The 20343-nt window shown below is 35.9% G+C and overlaps 1 protein-coding gene across 1 annotated transcript in view; it reads left to right on the top strand.

Annotated features, from left to right (window-relative positions):
* The window catches only part of LOC128994267 (dynein axonemal heavy chain 10), a 116076-nt gene that overhangs the window by 50634 nt on the left and 45099 nt on the right, over positions 1 to 20343 (top strand). The window contains exons 34-55 of the mRNA XM_054418681.1: positions 3298 to 3467; positions 4096 to 4187; positions 4767 to 4892; positions 5747 to 6000; positions 6887 to 7075; positions 7775 to 7947; positions 9201 to 9366; positions 10068 to 10226; positions 11230 to 11484; positions 11853 to 12001; positions 12554 to 12665; positions 13399 to 13609; positions 14151 to 14351; positions 14435 to 14619; positions 15851 to 15880; positions 16142 to 16234; positions 16638 to 16790; positions 17109 to 17220; positions 18260 to 18366; positions 18769 to 18876; positions 19456 to 19644; positions 20103 to 20285. Of these exons, the coding sequence (XP_054274656.1) occupies positions 3298 to 3467; positions 4096 to 4187; positions 4767 to 4892; positions 5747 to 6000; positions 6887 to 7075; positions 7775 to 7947; positions 9201 to 9366; positions 10068 to 10226; positions 11230 to 11484; positions 11853 to 12001; positions 12554 to 12665; positions 13399 to 13609; positions 14151 to 14351; positions 14435 to 14619; positions 15851 to 15880; positions 16142 to 16234; positions 16638 to 16790; positions 17109 to 17220; positions 18260 to 18366; positions 18769 to 18876; positions 19456 to 19644; positions 20103 to 20285 (3417 nt within the window). The remainder of the gene's footprint in view (positions 1 to 3297; positions 3468 to 4095; positions 4188 to 4766; positions 4893 to 5746; positions 6001 to 6886; positions 7076 to 7774; positions 7948 to 9200; positions 9367 to 10067; positions 10227 to 11229; positions 11485 to 11852; positions 12002 to 12553; positions 12666 to 13398; positions 13610 to 14150; positions 14352 to 14434; positions 14620 to 15850; positions 15881 to 16141; positions 16235 to 16637; positions 16791 to 17108; positions 17221 to 18259; positions 18367 to 18768; positions 18877 to 19455; positions 19645 to 20102; positions 20286 to 20343) is intronic.

Here is a 20343-nt window from a genome sequence, read left to right on the forward strand (position 1 = left end):
ATTTAGCAAATCTCTGTTCTTTCTTTGTAGGCTTCAACAATTCAATTTAAACAATTGTTTTGCATCTATTTTTTTTTTTTTTTTTAGTCAAAGTTATTTATATTAGATGAGTGAACGAAGTGAACGAATCTATGTATCGTGTATAGCGGAGTCGGAGAAAAGTTGTCCGCTGGAGTGTGTGTGTGTGTGTTCGCACCTAAAACTCAAGAACCGTTGCACTTATAGCGTTCAAATTTTGCACAAATAGTTATGACACCAGTATAAAGACACCATTAAAATTCTAGACGATTCCGCTCAGTAGTAATTATAAAATACTTAAAAAACATTTTTAAATTTGTCCCATAAGAATAACATTAGGAGCTACCTTCTTCTTCTTTTTATTTGTTTACGTTTTGCGACCAACAATTTTGTTGTCTACTTAAGACAGAGAGAACGACTTTTACTCTAAGCTCTTTCATTCATGGAGGGTAAACAGTTTGGCGTCTATGAATATATATCATTATAATTTCACAGCTTTCAGAATAATGTTATTTAAGCTAATTAAATCTCACAACTTTCATAATAATAAATTGAACTTAACAATATTAGTCGGCAGTTATATACCGTTTATGTTCAGTATTAAAATTTCGCCTTTTAATTAAAAGTATATAGGTATGTACGTATTTAGAACAAAGCAGCTTTTTACATTATTCAATTTAATGTTGGCATTGAATATTAAATATTCAAAAATGTTGGTATATTTTTATACTAAAATGCTATGCGAAGGGGGGGGGGGGACAGGTCCCCGACGTAGAGAGTAGTAAAGAAAGCGGAAAGGTGAACAGTGAAAAGAAAGGAGTACGGAAACCCTTTATGACTGTTAAATTAACGTATCTGTAATACTTAAATGCTATGGAAAGATAGGGAAACAGGTCTACGATGTAGGAAGTAGTGAAGGAAATAGTGAAGGAAGTAGTCAAGGCGAGCGCTGCGGAGTGTGGGGGGCCTTTATGACAGTTAGAATAATGTATCTGCAGTTCTAAAAATGCTATGGGAAGGGAGAGAAACAGGTCCACGATGTAGGAAGTGGTGAAGGAAGTAGTCAAAGTGAGCAGTCCGGAGTGTGGGAAGCCTTTGTGACAATTAGAATAATGTATCTGCAATTCTAAAAATGCTATGGGAAGGGAGGGAAACAGGTTCACGAAACTTAGGAAGTGGTGAAGGAAGTAGTCAAGGCGAGAATTCCGGAGTGTGGGAACCCTTTGTGGCAGTTACATTAATGTATCTGCCATAATAAAATGCTATAGGAAGGGAGGGAAACAGGTCCACGACGTAAGAAGCGGTAAAGGAAGTAGTCAAGGCGAGCAGTCCGGACTGTAGAAACCCTTTGTGACAGTTAGATTAATATACCTGCAATACTAAAATGCTATAGGAAGGGAGGGAAACAGGTCCACGACGTAGGAAGTGGTAATGGAAGTAGTCGAGGCGAGCATTCTGGAGTGTAGAAACCCTTTGTGAAAGTTAGATTAGTGTAACTGCAATTCTAAAATGCTATGGGAAGGGAGGGAAACAGGTCCACGACGTAGGAAGCGGTGAAGGATGGAGTCAAGGTGAGCAGTCCGGAGTGTGGAAACCCTTTGCAAAAGTTAAATTAATCTATTTGAAATTCTAAAATGCTCTAGGAAGGGAGGGAAACAGGTCCACGACGTAGGAAGTGGTAATGGAAGTTGTCGAGGCGAGCATTCTGAAGTGTAGAAACCCTTTGTGAAAGTTAGATTAGTGTAACTGCAATTCTAAAATGCTATCGGAAGGGAGGGAAACAAGTCCACGATGTAGGAAGTGGTAATGGAAGTAGTCGAGGCGAGCAGTCCGGAGTGTAGAAACCCTTTTGACAGTTAGATTAATATACCTGCAATACTAAAATGCTATAGGAAGGGAGGGAAACAGGTCCACGACATAGGAAGTGGTAATGGAAGTAGTCGAGGCGAGCATTCTGGAGTATAAAAACCCTTTGTGATAGTTAGATTAATGTAACTGCAATTCTAAAATGCTATGGGAAGGGAGGGAAACAGGTCTACGACGTAGGAAGCGGTGAAGGATGGAGTCAAGGTGAGCAGTCCGGAGTGTGGAAACCCTTTGCAAAAGTTAAATTAATCTATTTGAAATTCTAAAATGCTCTAGGAAGGGAGGGAAACAGGTCCACGACGTAGGAAGTGGTGAAGGATGTAGTCAAGGTGAACAGTCCGGAGTGTGGAAACCCTTTGTGAAAGTTAAATTAATCTATTTGAAATTCAAAAATGCTATAGGAAGGGAGGGAAACAGGTCTACGACGTAGGAAGTTGTGAAGGAAATAGTCGAGGCGAGCATTCCGGAGTGTAGAAACCCTTTGTGATAATTAGAATAATGTACAGTATCTGCAATTCTTAAAATGCTATGGGAAGGGAGGGAAACAGGTCCACGACGTAGGAAGTGGTGAAGGAAGTAGTCAAGGTGAACAGTCCAGAGTGTGGGAACTCTTTGTGACAGTTAGATTAACGTATCTGCAATAATAAAATGCTATGAGAAGAGAGGGAAACAGGAAATACATTACGTATATTACTAATGACTTTGGTTAATTAATGGACGAGAAGTTAGGATTGTTGTTGACTGAGATTTGGTTTTTTTTAAGAGGTTGGTCCAGCCTCTTTTAACCTCGCCCGTGCGTGGATCGTTTACAGCAAAGCAATTGGTGAACCGGTACAGTACAAAGGTGAACTGTACTGATAAAATTTAGTGGCAGTGACCAGGATCCGAACTCACGACATCGCTGCCTTGGGCCCGAAGTTCGCGTGACGCTACCGACTTGAGTCACCGACTCACCATTATTTGCCCCGACTCATGGGTTGATATGCCCATACAAATAACATTATTGTGTACACCAGTGACACCGGTAAGTGTGCTAGGTGTGGGTAAACTCTTTCATTATTGCGCTCATGTTCACTCATCCTGTTACGCGCAGAATAAGCGTACTACTAGTATACTGAGTGTAAATAACCTTTATTAAGAGCTGATAAGAATGAAAATTCCGTAGATTAACTGGAAAATTGATTAAAAAACGCTCAGGAAAGCAGCTTTGCTGTAAAAGGTTATTTTATTTTTTTCATGGAGCACACATTTTTCCTATATCAATTTTATAATAGCAATAAGCTTCCTTTTCATTTTGACATTTTGGCTTAAAATACCTACTTTTTATGGTCGCCATTTCATTGAAAAGTATTAAAGTATTTCCAACTAAAAATTTTCTACCAAAACTAATATGAGGAATGAAATATTTTGCAGGGACACAAAAGAGCAATGAAGGAATACCTGACACAAATGAACAATCAGCTGGACGAGTTGGTGGTTAGAGTTAGAGGCTACTTGAGCAAAAATGACCGGAAAAAGTTCATAACTGTCTTGACCATTGATGTGCACGCCAGAGACATCATCGAGGGTTTTGTTAGGGACAGGTAAACCACTAGGAATAAAATAACGTTAATCTTATTACGATGTTAGAATCCTTTTGAAGTTTTATGGAAAGTTATTTAGGTAGTGAAGTGATTACAGTGTTTTGCTACAAATCAAGATTTAAGATAGAAGGTTGTTGGTTTGATTCGTATAAGGGCTGAATCTGGACCTAGATGTCATTTGTAATTTAACTATCACATTCTATCAAAGGATCAATATTAGATATTAACAAGATCAGGTTATAAATTGGTCCTGCACAAAGATATTAACAAGTTTCAATGTGTATGCATACTTTATGGTTATTAAAAAGAGGGAAGGTTAAGCTAAAAAAAAATCTATTTAGTTATAAAGTGATAACGGACAGAAAAATACCTTGAAATTGTCTTCAGCTTTTCCTTAGGGACGAAAAATTTAAAAGTCTATGTTTAATCCATGGTTCAGCTCTGATGTGTCTTAACAGAATTTAACTCTGATTCAAACTGAAATCTGTTACATTTTTCAAATTATGAAAACTGGAGTCTCCTATTGAATTTGATCACCAATTATCATAATTTGTTGTCACCAAATCATAATAGAAGCTTATGTTATAAGTACTTTTCATTTACTATAAGTTGTTTTACTTGTTATCAGTGTTATGGATGCTTCCGAGTTTGAATGGGAGAGCCAGCTGAGATTCTACTGGGTGAAGAATGTTGACAACCTCATTGTCAAGCAATGCTCAGGTGAATGTTGCAGATACTAATTTTATTTAGCAACTCATTATATGTTATACATTCTAAAACATTTATGTAATGATTATATGCAGATTGAACTTAGTTTTGTTCTTCCAAATCTGATTCAAAATGCAGTATTGTAATAAGTAATCGAGTTTAAGCCATATAGAAATAATTTGTTTTTTGTAATAACCTTAACTTTTAGACATTGGTCCTTGGACCTAATAATGCAACAGTCAATAATGTTTTCGATTATATGGTAATGGTCTCTGTTTTCTCACTTTTCTGGGCACCTGATGTGACATTCTCAACCTGTTCTGTAGATCGTTTTAGTTACTTGTGCTACAGTCGTCTCAATAGGATTATGTACAAACAAACCATTACATGGGTTAAAGTGAGTCTGGCATTAGCTCTTTAGAAAGTAGACCACCGACCCTGCAGTTATTGATCATTGGCTTTGAAATAACTTGTCCTGGCTAAAGAAGCAACTTACCTGAATCAGAAACAAAGCTATAATCCCATTCATTCATGCAACACTCTTTGGCTTATTATTGGCTTACTTTGTGTACACCTATGAATGTTTTCTAGGCCAATTCGAGTACGGATATGAGTACATGGGGTTGAATGGCAGACTAGTCATCACTCCACTGACTGATAGAATCTACCTGACCATCACACAGGCACTGTCCATGCAACTGGGGGGTGCTCCAGCTGGTAGGTTCTGTTGATATTATTTTAATTGTTTCTGAAATGTAAGGGTGTTACAATCTTTTGTCCATTTGTACAATATTAAGGCCCATGTGCATGGTTGTAAGTTACACACTAGTACCTTTATACTCAACCGGATACTTAGATTACACAATTGTGTGTATTTGAGGTAAAAAAAGACAAAAAAAACTCTTAAATGAACAATAAAATATGTTGTCTTGCCTCCGTTGTATCCGTTTGTTGTTGTACCAGGTCCTTGCAGCAATGGTGACACTTTTTAAATCATTTTGTTAGTGGATATATTATAAAAGTGAACAAAAGCAATGTTTACAATAGATATAGTGCCATTTACCTGTACTATTACATGATGCTCACAGATAATTTCTCATCGAGTCAGTGTGTTGTATATCCTATCGGTATTCAAATGACCAAAAATTAGCTTTGAGCAATTATAATGAACTTATTTACACATCAGTGTGCTGTAAATACATTCACTCCAGCTAGTACACAGTAAACAAAAATATATAGAAATGGTTCTGTCAAAATATACACCTAAATTACTAATATGACGATTCACATTAAGGAAGAAGTTATGGATACACATCTAACTTATCAATTAAAAGGTATTCTTTGTACAAAGCTCTAGGCCAGTGTGTTTACATCTGATTCCTATTTGTGAAGACTCCCCAGTGACAGGTATCCCTGGTCCTTTTATGTACCATCAACTGCCAGAATTCCCTTTCTGTGTTAAGTTATTATGCATCCATTCCTTCACCCATGCATTCCTAAGCCAACACTTTAACTCTATGAATTTTAAAACAAGTTGGAAACTAAGGAGTATTTGATGTTTATTGTCACAGGCCCTGCGGGCACTGGTAAGACAGAGACTACAAAGGACCTAGCCAAGGCTATGGGTCTGTTGTGTATGGTGACTAACTGTGGGGAAGGCATGGACTACCTGGCGTTTGGCAAGATACTCAGCGGTCTGTGTCAGTGTGGAGCGTGGGGCTGCTTTGATGAGTTCAACCGCATTGACATCTCAGTGCTGTCCGTCATCTCTACTCAGCTGCAGACAATACGCTCAGCACTGCTGCTGCGGGTCAAGAAGTTTGTGGTGAGTTAGCAGGGAACTGTGGTTCTTTTAAGTGTGATGGAATCATTTTGTAACATGATGTAATTATGACCAAAAACTAGGAATTTTGAATCTCAAAACCGAAATCGAAACATAACGATTTGAATCCCAAATCTTGAAACCTAAACATGAATTTTTTACTTGCTTGGATATAGTTAAAGAAAAATACAGATTAAAAACTGGAAAAATGATCCTAATACATAACACAAATATGTGACTAATACACTTTATACCTAAAATACCTATTTTTAAAAAAAACAAACCCTGACAACACATTCCCTGTTATAAACAATAATAATGAAATGTTTGCGGTTTTGGGGTTCGGTTTTTTTAAAATCATTATTATCATTTGTGTAATTAGAAGACTACTGTATACATTGAACAGTTTGAAGAGCAGAAGTTAAGACACCTGTTTAATTCCAGATTCAGTGATTTAATTTGACCTATGTTTACTAGGCACACAGTAAGCAAGATTAACAAAATGCCTGATTTTAGGTGCAACTCACAAATAAATAACCCATAGCATAAATTTCTACCTGAGTCACCAACCGTTTATTTTATATAATCATAAACCTCTCCCACCATCTCTACCATTGTCAGGTGGATTGATGAGTTGTTCAATGCTCACCGGACTTGACCAAGACAGGATTCGAACCCTCACTTTACGGTGCTGTCTTCTGGTCAAGGAGACAAGCTTCCGACCACTAAGTCGTTGATCAGACCTAACTTTAACTGTTCAGGGTCTACTGTACTAATCATGTCAATCAAAAGCACAATTTGATAGATAGTTGTAAGTGGAAGTTTAGTTATCTTACTCTTGAGTCCGTAATATCAGCTCAAAGAGTTAAAATTTCTTTTTGGTCTAAAGTTTGAAGGTCAACAAATTGCCCTGGACAACAAAGTGGGTATCTTCATTACTATGAACCCTGGGTACGCTGGTCGCACTGAGCTGCCTGAGTCTATCAAGGCATTGTTCCGTCCCGTCGTCTGCATTGTACCTGACCTTGAACTCATCTGTCTCATCATGCTCTTCTCTGAGGGCTTCCTTCAAGCTAAGGTATGTTGGTGATATGTATTTATATTTAGTATGCTTCAGAGGAAAAAAACTCTTGAGGTATGCTGAGCAAGCATCCTTAACAATAATATATACAATAGGACAGCTAACTCTGCTTCTGGTACGCTTGTGTTTTTTGTTGATGAAGGGATTGTAACTCTCTGTTTCAGTTTTGGAAACATATTCAATTCGGTTTTTTACATAATAAGTCCTATTTGTTTGTTTGAAGAGAATAATATCCTTAAATTGGGGTTTGTCACAATGTAAAGTTAAATTATAATAAACGTAACAAAAATTTAACTTGTTAAAATAAAAGTAACAACAATAATAACTAATTTAATTTATGTTATGTAAATATTTTTTTAAGTAAGCATAAAATTACAATATTGAATATTAATTTGGTGTGAAAAAATATATACCTACTAATGTATCAATTCGCTTAAGAGTCATGTTAAGTATTTGCACTATCTGTATTCTTGAGTCATCCAGAATTATGAACAGATTTTAAGAAGGATTGTGGCTCTTGCTTTTCGTTGTACCGTTAAAAATGTTCGATATAATCATAATGTACCATATAATAAGGCTACTTTCATACAGAGTAAATCTACTGTGCAAAAATTAAGATAAGTGCAAGCGACATGTCGAATAGTAAATTTTTATTTTTCAAAGCTGCAAATAATGCTATGATTTATTTTACTGTAGGTATTAGCTAAGAAGATGACAGTGCTGTACAAGCTGGCCAGAGAACAGTTGTCCAAGCAGAACCATTATGACTTTGGGCTGCGAGCTCTCAAGTCAGTACTGGTGATGGCTGGGGAACTCAAGAGAGGAGCTCCTGACCTACCTGAGAACATTGTACTCATGAGAGCTCTTAGGTATGTAATAGGGATGGACGAGATTGGATTTTTAATTTTTAGTTCGAGGCGAGACAAGACGAGATTTTTTATTTCTCATAAAATTTCGAGACGAGATCGAGACGGGATTTCCCTTCTCATACGCAACGGGAAATGCACGTTCAAAATTTTTACCTGATTTTGTAACATTGTTAGATGACTGTTTAAATACAAAAATAATGATAATAGGCAAGAATATTTACAATCTTTTATTAAAAAACATCATTTTTTATTAATCACGCCTAACTTATTAAAAATGCCTACGATTAGGAAACATAGTGATATCAGTTAGGATAGAGTTCAACTTATCCTAAAATAAAATAAATCATAAAATAAAAGCAATATTAATTTTTATAAAATAGTTACTTGTTTTGACTTTTTATAGTAATAAAACATTCCTCACACTGCTTAGACTTAACAAAACTTCTCAAATGTTATTAAAGTAATATTATTAAAATAATTAAAGTAGTATTTACATTTAAAGAATTTATTAAATAAGAACGCCTTCGCAAAGGAAACGCAACTACAACACGCTTCTGTATTGCGCGTATTGCATTGACTTTCTGCAGGCGTTTTTAATTTTTTTTTTTTTTTTTTTTTTTTTTTTTTTTATTCTCGTCTTGATAAAAATCTCGGCCAAAAAGAAATCTCGTCTCGTGTAACGAGATTTAAAATTTCCCAAAATTTCGAGACTTGACCATCCCTAGTATGTAATGTGGCTTCACTTGTCTTTGGCTGATCAACAAATTAGTTTACGTTCATTTTCTTAGACTTAAAATAGCTTAGTTGGCATTTTCTGAGTACTTTTGGTCAGACAAATCCTAACTTGTGTCAACAATGGTTAACCACCGCATTTGTGTTCAATGTCGGTAAATAGCTGTGGGATATATTAGCTTGGATTTCTCTAGCAGGTAAGCGGATGAGACTGACTTCCTTCTGTCTCAACGACATAGTGAGAACTGACCGCCGCAACGGCCGAGTGAGAACTGACTTCTTACGTACTCCCCGAAGTGGGAGCGCCGACTGACCTGTCCTGACCACAGGGCAAGTTTGGGGCTCTTTGTTGAGGAAGCAGCCTCTCTGTGCCTGTTTCCGCTGTACTGCTTTGTGCTCGTTTGACTAGTTTTCTTCCTCTGTACTCTTTATTCCGCTCCACTTGTGTCAAGGAAAACTTTGTGGTGGAGGACCTCACAACATACCATTTGACTTATATAACTTATTTTATGTTACTACAGAGACATGAATCTGCCCAAATTTGTGTTTGATGATGTGCCGCTGTTTCTGGGGCTCATCAAGGATCTGTTCCCGGGTCTTGAATGTCCCAGAGTCTCCTACCCGGAGTTTAACACAGCTGTAGAGAAGGCTCTAGTTGAATCTGGCTACATACTCATACCCAATCAGGTACATTTGGAGTTAAATACCTTATGTATCAAGTTAATGCTGAAACCAAGGCTAAAACTTAATAACATTTTTTGGGTCTAATTTCAAACATGAGTTAGTTTATAGAGGAATAAAATAAAAATAGCTGGAAAATGCAAATCCTGATTATTTTTTAATAGTCAACTGCTTGTATGATGCAAAAAGTGACAACCTTTCGTTCTGTTTGGCGACACAAAAAATGTAATACTCTTAAAAACTACATCTGAACCTTCTACCTCTGAAATCAACACCAATCTTATTCAATATTCTAAACTTCTCCCACGGTTGTGTAGACATCATCGTATCCCGCAGTCACGGAAACTTCATCATCATCTTCCGTGATAGCAGCAAAATGTTGAATATCTTCCACGGTCTTGTATACATAAACATCGTCCACCGCAATCTTGGTGAAAGCGTGAATTTTCTATTCTGAAACCTTTGCAGGCGCATTTTGCAATCACGATAGTAATAGCTCAGCTTGTCTCGGCCTATTTGATATAAAATTTTCTTTCTACTGTACTCTGAAGACCAGACTATAAAGCACCAGCTTTAAACTGTTTCTAAAAGCAGAGGTAACCTTAGCTATGCACTCGATAAAACATAAGTTATTATAGCCTTGGAAATAAATATTTTCTATGCTATCATGGAAATTTATAAATGTAGGCCTATTTTGTGTTGTGCAGGTGGACAAAGTGGTCCAGTTATATGAGACTATGATGACTCGCCACTCTACTATGATAGTTGGCCCAACTGGTGGTGGCAAGACTGTAGTTATACAAGCTCTAGCTCAGGCTCAGACCACCCTGGGTCTGCCTACTAAACTCTTCACTCTCAACCCTAAGGTAAATCAACCCTCAGCCTATGTTTGCCTTTTATGTCTGCAAAATTATACAGAGGCTTCTACATTCTGGATACTTTTTTATACCTACTGTGGTCTTATTTTCATTCAGTGTATTATGATTATTACAGTAATATTATTTTTTGGTTAAATTTTTGTTTTTGGTTTTTTTGTTACACTCATTATTTTAACAAACTGCAACACTCCTATTAGACTTATTTGTACAGCAGTACTTGCTTATATGATTAATATTTCTTTAATTCAAACACGTTTTTAATTATTTGCTTGTTAGAAATACCATATAAAATCAGTGTCGAAATAAAGTGTTGACACTCAAATAGAGTTCTTTCAATTCTTTTGACACAATAAACTAATTAAGTATGACAACTAGGGTTTTATTTAATTGACTATGTGCTAAGAAAAACACCACATTGTGTTTTACCTTGACTGGGCGATGTGTGGTGTGCAGTTTTACCTATTTGATCTCTAAACTACTTAACCACCCTAAATTTCAGCAACACACACATTCTTTCTGTGAACTTTAGTTGATTTTTTACAGTGAACTTATATACAACGTGAACATATAGGATAAGTACTGTCATGTCTTCAGTTAATTTTTTTTCTAGGTATGGACATTATTTACACATGTGAAATTGAACAACAATACAATATAATCATTGTCATCCCTTAGGTCCTGTCAACCTACAAATCAAGGTCTCCTGGTGAAAAATTTCAGAGATATAATAAACCTTTAAGTTTACTGAATATATAAAATGCTTCCAGTCATAGTTGTGCATCTACAATGAAAAGTGTGACTCATCCATTTTAAATCCCTTTATCACCAAACTTATATAATTAAAATTTTGAATAGTACTAATTTTTACTAATATTTTAGTGTTTGAACCATTCAAGTTCCTCTGCATGGTAAATATTTCCTCTTCTGTAAACAAACACCTAATTACCTCTGAAGCGTTTTGAACTGCACTTAACTTTGAGTGCTTGTTCAGGCATGTTCGGTGATCGAGCTGTATGGAGTGTTGGACCCTGACTCCCGAGACTGGACGGACGGTCTACTGTCTAACATCTACAGAGATATTAACAAACCCACTGACAAGCCTGAGCAGAGGTACATCGTGTTTGACGGCGACGTTGACGCTCTCTGGATAGAGAACATGAACTCTGTCATGGACGACAACAAACTGTTGACCCTGGCCAACGGGGAGAGAATAAGACTGCTGGAGCATTGCGCTCTTCTGTTTGAGGTAATCTATGTGATTAAGAGTATGTTTTGTTGAGTTCTGCAATTTGTAGTTGTTAAAATTAGCATAAATCACAGTACTTTCACTTAGGAAATCAGGTTGCTATTTTTTCTACGCATATCTGGTCTAGAGATAAATTTGCTGTACAGTAACCTACACAAGAAAATGGCATGAATACAAGAGAAAACACATATCTCGACCGATTCCAGATCTTAGCAATCATAGGTGTTTATGTGTCTACAGATCATGCGGATCCTTCGCTCAATAACTTGTTCTAGTTATGCCTACTTCTCTTCTTTTGAACTAACCAATTCTGCAATTCTGGCCTAAATTCAATATATTCCCAACTGTATCCTGTGCTGGTTTTACAGGTAGGTGACCTACAGTATGCGTCACCCGCCACCGTGTCTCGGGCTGGCATGGTTTATGTGGACCCTAAGAATCTGGGCTACGAGCCGTACTGGCAGCGGTGGCTCAGCCAGCTCAACCGCTCTGAGGAGGACAAGGAGACATTAGCCAGGTACAAAATACATTCTGTCCAAGATTTTATTTTTGAAAAACCTCTTTCTGAAAAGGCAGAAAGTATAACATTGTAACTACTTCTAAATAGTGGTTGACTGGTTAAATGTGTATGTCAGTTTTAAAACTGATATGTTCAACAAAGAATTAGCCAGGCAGAGTAATTTGAGGGTTGAAAGTTCAAGACTAATAAGGGTGCCCAGAGGAGGTGACCTGTGCTACTGGGATTTTTGGTGGGGGAATCTTTGTTACATATTGCCATAGATTCAAGAAGATTTTCATAAGTATTATCCCTAAAAAGTGTTTTTGTAAAATTCCTTCGTTTTATTTCATTTTTCAACACAATTTTGGATACTCGTAATTAAAATTTGTTGGTTAGAACAGTACGTGGTACTTAAATAATAAGTATTTAAAATGCTATATCGATTAGTAACAACGTTAGGTGAATAAGCAAGGCTGTATTAACTATTTTCTCCAATAAGTTATTGCTTATTAATAAGTTGTGATTTTAGATGTGGAATATTTGATATAATTTAGAAGGTCTGTGTGTTAGATTCTTTGAGACGTACGTACCTCCGTGCCTTGCCCTGATTCTGGAGGGGATGAGTGGAATGCAGCAGCTGGCACCCTTGAGAACCGTCATCCCTCAGACTGCTCTTAATATGGTAACCAACCTTTCATTTATATTTTAAAAGCTTTACTTTTAGTTTTGATTCCAACTGTAATTCATAAACATACCTTTTCTAAATTGCAATTCGAGATGTTATACAAAAGTTTGTTGTTTCACAAGAAATAGACATTTTACAGAAGAGAAGGATAAAGGAGGATAATTAACGGAGGGATTGAAGGAATATTAATAACCTGATTATTTATATTTTGTTCCTCCTAATATCTATTACTTTAAAAAATAAATTTTTAAAACAATTCAAGTTTTGCATTTCTCAATTTATTTGTGTCCTAAGATCAAATTAGCAGTGCCACAAGCTCCAAAATAATTATTTCTGTGGAATTGAGGGAAAAAGTTGTGCCCAAAAGTTATTGTCACATTATTTTAAGTATTCTTTAGACCTAATACTAAATTAATTATGCCGGTTTCACTATTGGTATGTAATATGTTAATGACCTTTCTTTACCTCCTTGAGGGAGGGTATGCCTGTTCTGGTGTTTATAGCACTTAATTGAACTTTATCTCCACAACGTTAGCCTGTGCCCAGATTCCGCCAATCAGCTGGACCGAAGCTTAGAAAAAATGTAACTTTGACAAAATCCCTAGAAAAACAACCACTAATTTGCTATATCATAATAAATTTTTAACACCAATTGATGTCTACATGATAATTTTGTGGTATACTTTTTTCCAATTATATGTCACTTGTGTTTTCATGCCGTTCGTCGCAGATCACACAGATGTGCTTCATGCTGGACGCCCTGCTAGGAGACTCGGAGGCTTGTGGGGCTGATGAGCTGGAGTGTGTGTTCATACAAGTGTTGTACAACTCACTGGGGGCAGCCATAGTGGCTGACGATCGCAAAGAGTTTGACAGTCTCATCAAGAAAACCGCTGGCTTCATGACTGTGGAGGATAGCGATACTAAATTTGCTGGATATCGTGAGTTTTAGCTGAAGAAATTTGTAAAATTTGTAGAATGTAGTCATCAAATTTGAAATTATTGGTTTTATTGGCTTATTGGTGTTGTTTCATACTAGGGATGGGTTGCTTTTTAAAGTCCAATGTAGGTTTACTGGGTTAGGGGAAAAAACAAAACCGAGAATAAGTGGAAAATGTTGGTTTTGGTTTATTGGTTGCTTTGCGATAATTTCATTGTGATTTCCGTATGGAATAATGATGCCTTTTCAATCACAGGGACGCTCCAAATTTGCCTGTAATCACAGTTGACAATGACGATGTCCTCTTGATCTTAGGAGAAGTTGAAAACTTTGTCGCGATAGTGAGAGATGAGGTTAAAAAATTAGTGCCTCGATCACAGATAGTCCTGATTCACAGGTTCAAATACTATTTTTATTTTTTTCTACTACCTAAAATATATCAGGAGTCCTATTTCGTGATTAGAGAAATCAAAATTTTTAATCTGTTTTGATCACAGTTAAAAATCAAACAAGTGGTTCAGTGATATCTTGGTGTGTTGCAGGATTCATACCAGTGAAGGAACAGACCATGTACGAGTATTACTTAGACAGAGTGAAACAGGCCTGGGTTCTGTGGAGGCTGTTAGTGGAACCCTATATCCACGACAAACACAAGAGGTTCAGTGATGTCTTGGTTTGTTGCAGGATTCATACCAGTAAAGGAACAGACCATGTACGAGTATTACTTAGACAGAGTGAAACAGGTTTGGGTTCCGTGGAGGCTGTTAGTGGAACCCTATATCCACGACAAACACAAGAGGTTCAGTGATGTCTTGGTTTGTTGCAGGATTCATACCAGTAAAGGAACAGACCATGTACGAGTATTACTTAGACAGAGTGAAACAGGTTTGGGTTCCGTGGAGGCTGTTAGTGGAACCCTATATCCACGACAAACACAAGAGGTTCAGTGATATCTTGGTGCCTACAGAAGACTCAACTAGGATAACCTGGTTGCTGTCACTCATGAATGAGGTGTTTGATGAAGTGGCATTTATTTACTTTTTGTTTTCAAACATAGTTCAATATTTATATAATACAGTAATGACATTCACAACAGGATACTTTGAATCAAATTAGGAAATTGACCCAATATTTTGGTTTGATGATTTCACTATTTATTTGAGATCTTAACCATATGAAATATTAAAATCGAATACTTTCCCTCCTTTTTTATAAGATTAAATTAATTCTGGACATTTTTTGGACAGTATTCGTCAGATTTAATGACAAAGTGGCAGTAAAATAATTTGAAAGCAGAAATATGTCATCCTATTAGTTAATATTGTCCTATTTCCAGGGCATTTTCTTTGTAACTGTGGGACTTAGACTGCATATCTCTATAACTGATAGAGATATTTTACAAAAATGCAGGGAACTGTTTAAACAATCTAAATTTTTAGCACTTTTTTGTCAAATACTGCCACATTATTTGGCCTACATCTGATCAGACTCTATCTTAATGATAGAAGCTCGGCAAGTGGCAGAAAGCGGGTGTCTACAACAGGTGACAGGGTAACTCTCATACCACTCACCGGCCATTGCCAACTTCATTGCATTGTTATATAGTCTTGCCAAGATTGCTTCCATTATTAACTCTCCTGTCAAGAGTGAATGGCGAAGTATTCAACGGCAAGGTATTCTCGGATTATCCTCTTTTTCAAGGATAGCATTTCGGCCAACTACAAGCTGTTGGCATTATTCGTACTATGGATTATCCTCTTCATCAAGGATGGCATTTCGGCCAACTAGAAGCGGTTGGCATTATTTACACACATCAGTAAATCACTCATATTAAAACCAATGCCTTGACTTCATACCTTGACAAATTCTCTGAAAAAATGTGTTAAACTATTACCGTATGCGTGTAGAAAACAAATAAAACCTTCACAATTCTCTCCTGGTAGAAGAATCAGTAGTGGCTGGATCAGAACGCAGACAGACGACTTAGGGTTGGCAATGGCAGAGTGTGTAGTGCAAGAGTTGGTCTGCCACTTAGCATCAATGCTATATTGTTACCATATTATTTATCTTTCTTTAGGCACAATTTCTGCTGCTCACCTTATATATTTGTGTAATGAATTAGATTAAAAGAAATGGGTGGAAACCTAAAAATGTAGAAAATTGTTCTTGCATGTTGGAACAATGAAATTGTTTTGTTGCAAACTTGACTCAGATGTATAATTTTATTTCATGTCTTTCCAAGTTTTACTTCAGGGAAAGAGTGTTCAAGAAGGTAATGAATAAATGCTACTTACCATCTTGTTGTATCACATTTTGATGTTAGTTTTTAGTTTTTCGTACTGAAATTTTTCAAGTTTAAAAATGAATGATTGTTATTTTTTTTATTTAGTAACCCAAATGAGATTGAGAGTAAAATATGGAAAATTTGGTTGTATTTGTGAGAACTTTTAGCTATAGTTTTGTTAGAAACGCTTTTTTTTAATTTGAAATCATGTCATATTTTGATTGTAAAGATTTCTTTGTTGTCTCCCAGGTTAAGAGGCCAGTGGTGTTGGTCGGGGAGACGGGCACTTCTAAAACAGCCACAATGATGGAGTTTTTGCGACATCTAAACGCTGAACAATATGTAACTATATTTTGTAGTTCTGTTTTAACTATTGATAGCAAAACTTTTCACAGTTTAAACTATATGTAAGTAACTGCTCACTATATTTGTATTGTGTTTCTACAAATCGATTGCAACATGATTGAAGTTACAAAGTTTTAGCAAGATAGTTTCTATTTGTGCTTACATGCCAAAATGTGCTTCAACATTTAATTCATATAGAACCAAATAACTTAAAAATGCAATGCAGCTGCTCAACAAAGGCATCTACCATGAGGAAGACAATTTTCTCAGGACCCATTTTACTTCTTAACTGTATTAGGAACAAAAAAAATGAGACCTATGTCCAAATCATGCCACGTTTTATCAAGGATCCACTCCTAATCTGGCTAACTACAAATTTTATGTTTCTATTTCTTTCCAGATGCAAGTAAATGTAAACTTTTCTTCTCGCACAACTTCACTGGACGTTCAACGCAACCTGGAAGCGTCAGTGGAGAAGAGGACGAAAGACGTATATGGTCCACCTATTGGCAAGAAGCTCATCTGTTTCATTGACGACCTTAACATGCCACAGGTGTCGTAGTTTTGTCTAACTCATCAAATCATCTCCTTTAAAATAACCTATGTAATATATATTTAGAAAAAAATAGCAAAGAATATTTTTGGATTGTACAATAGTAAATATATAACAAATTTTGTGTATCCTATCACAGAAATAGATAATTCTGTGTCCAGTTTCCACCACTAGCATTCATTTTTTATGTGTATTAATTAGCTTACTTACTGTTTATGCATTAACAAATTAAGATATTATGAAATTACATTTCATCAATTATATTTAATGTGAGTGTCATAGAGAACTCTTCTTAGGGACTCCGTGTGAATGTTACAGGTTGACAGTTATGGAACTCAGCAACCTATAGCTCTGTTGAAACTTCTCTTTGAAAAAGGCGGCTTTTATGACCGGGGCAAAGACCTGAACTGGAAACAACTAAAAGATATTTGTAAGTAAAACAGAACCTCAAACATAGACGTCATTGGTGTGTCAATGAATATAGTGTTTTATGTTACTTCTTGGACACCAATCAAATCTTAATTTTAGCAGAATATATACTATTTCTTGTATTGTTATCCTGCAGTAGCAATATCGGATGATTTAATAATATGGTATAGTACTAAAAAGCTTGCAATTATACCAGTTGTTCCAAACTAAATTGTAAATTGGCAGAGTTTGGGCATTGAGTTTCTGTGAGCCAGTCATAGATTGTGTTAGTGTTTAAATACTATTTTCTACCTACTTTTTTGTTGTTAAAGTAGTTGACCTGACATAAAGATGCTATAGCTTACAATGAGTCGTCCTATCAGTCTGACTGGACAACCATTTGCCGAATAAATTAAAACAATTGGCAGTAAATTTTTTTAAAGTTAAAATGAAAGAAATTCTACTGGATAAGGTTTATTATTCCGTCCCAGACTTTTTAGTAGACACATCCTTGGGTTAGTCATTGTACATTTTTGTTGTTGTAATTTTCTATGGTTTATGTATAAATGTTTTTATTCCATTGTATTTTATTATAAAGATTTATGTAATTGACAAGACACCAGTTACTGGTATAAGCACCTAATGTAATGTTAATTTGTGTCAATAAACTGATTTGATTTGACTTGGTAAAAAAGTCTGCACATTCAACAGAAATCAGTTATTTACATCAGCGCAATCAGTCGGTGGCTTATTTCAACTACATCCATTTTGATTTAAAGACCGGCGACAACTTTATGATAGAAGTCCTAGTTCTATCACTACTCAAAGATTTGGGTTAGCATAAAACTTACAATAGGCAGATATTATTATGATATCAGCTTTATAAATTCATTTTATGTTTGGTGTAATGGTAATGTAGGTAGAAGTGAATATATTTGTTGTTACAATACGATTAGGCCTATCATTCTGCTGGTAAACATTAGTAGAAATCTTAGCACTGTCAACACCAAAACCTCCAAAGATTCAAATGACCAATATACAGTATGACAATGTGATTGCAGGTTTCTTTGCTGCTATGGGGAAGGCAGGAGGAGGTCGCAACCAGGTTGACCCTCGCTTCATGTCTATGTTCTCTGTGTATAACATGACGTTTCCATCAGACAATACAGTAAGTTTTTGTATGATAACATATTATATTATAAGAAATGTATTGCAAATTGTTAGCTGAGAGTGGATATACATTTTGGATTGTAGTAGTTGTAGCAACTTGAGGCAGGTCGTTCTACATGGAGAATAGTTCAGCCATAAATGTTTTCCTAAAATATATCTCAACTCTAAACAAGCCACTGTATTTTGAACAACCAATTTTTTATTGTCACATCGAATTGCTCTGTAACATTTGGTTTTTCTTACACTGAGTAAAAAAATATTTATATTCAACTTCACAATACATTTAAAAGTAGCCAAAAGTGATTTAAAGGAAAACTACTTTACGTATATGATCTAGATATATATCAAGTATTGGCCTCCTACTTGGTCCAGGTTCATGATACGAGTCGATATTTTGCAGGTGAAGCACATTTATCAAAGTATCCTGACTGGCCATACACAAGAGTTCTCTCCTGACATTCAGAGTATCATCCCAAACATCGTCAAAGCTACACTGGATTTATACAAGGTAAAGTAGTTACAGTAGTTATAATCATTAATTAAAACTTCATGCCAACATTATTGTTTTACAAAAAGATTCAGTAAGGGTCATTTTTAACACATAGAAGATAACGAATCTGCATGAGGAATGTTTTTTTAACTTGCCATTTAAACAGTTTATAGTCTTTATTCTTTATATTGTATGTTGTAAATACAAATCAATTTAACTTTACAAGTTTTTGAAGACGTATTTATAAAACACTAGAAACAAACATGAACATTTTTTTATATGGACACAGGTTGAGTGAATTTGAAGAAAACCCCTCATTAGCAGGGATAAGCTTATGGAGTAAACTCCCAAGCTACATATTAAGAACAAGCCAGATTATTTAAAATTTTAGCAATTTTTTTAATAACTTAAAATTGAAAATCCAGTGTATTGTGTGAAAGAATTTATTGTACCTAATTTTAAAAGAAGTGTTGTGAAACATTTTGTATTGGCACTAAGTCACTGACAAGATGAATGAATATATTTTGATTTTACCTTATAGCAATCAGAATGTGATTGCACATGGAACTTAAAAGTTGTACTGTTATTCTATCGCAGATCATAATCGTCCAGCTGCCTCCGACCCCATCCAAGTTCCACTACATATTCAACCTGCGAGATCTGTCCCGCATTGTGGCTGGAGTCTGTCTCACATCACCCAACATCTTCACAGAGCCGGAGCACATTGTGCGGGTCTGGAGGAATGAGTTTACCAGGGTCATCTGTGACCGGCTGATCAACAAAGAGGTATAACTGCAGAGTCATTGAAATAAACTATCGTATACCTTTTTGTGGAGAGATGTGCTGGTATTCAGGACAGACAGTTTGCCTAACCTTAGAAACCTAGCTTGTTTATCAATTAGGTAGACTTACAGCTTAAAGTAGCTTCAAAGTCTTCAGGTTACAATGTTATTGTGTTGCTAAGTCAAATGGTTATTGGCAGAATTAGGACCCACTTGAACTGTCTAACCACTTGAACAAATGAGCCCCCTTTGAAGTAGGTATGTAGTTTTTGACATTTTAATACTGCTAATATTCCAATTGAACGCATGAAATATGCTGTTTTATTGTATCCAAGTCTTATTACTGTGTTTTTTAGCAGATATGTGAAATATCTCCAAATTTATCTTGGACATTAGCTTAGACTTTAGACCCTTTGATATTGGGCTATAAGTTTTACCTAGTGTTTTCTTTTTCTTTTGAAGGATCAAGAGCTGATGAACAAACACATAGAAGAGACTGTAGTGAACTATTTTGAAGACTACACCGAGTATGTGATGAGGAACCCGCTATTGTTTGGTGACTATCGCAATGCAATGCAAGAGGGAGAACACCGTGACTATGAAGATCTGCTAGATTATGATGCTGTCTTCCATCTTTTCCACGAAGTAAGAAGAAGATATCTCTTATCACCTCTAATTTGTTCAAATAATGCTTAATATTTTT

Source organism: Macrosteles quadrilineatus, unplaced genomic scaffold (genome assembly GCF_028750875.1).
Source record: "Macrosteles quadrilineatus isolate MER2022 unplaced genomic scaffold, UCM_ALF_1.0 Scaffold_5__1_contigs__length_97177068, whole genome shotgun sequence".
NCBI lineage: Eukaryota > Metazoa > Arthropoda > Insecta > Hemiptera > Cicadellidae > Macrosteles > Macrosteles quadrilineatus.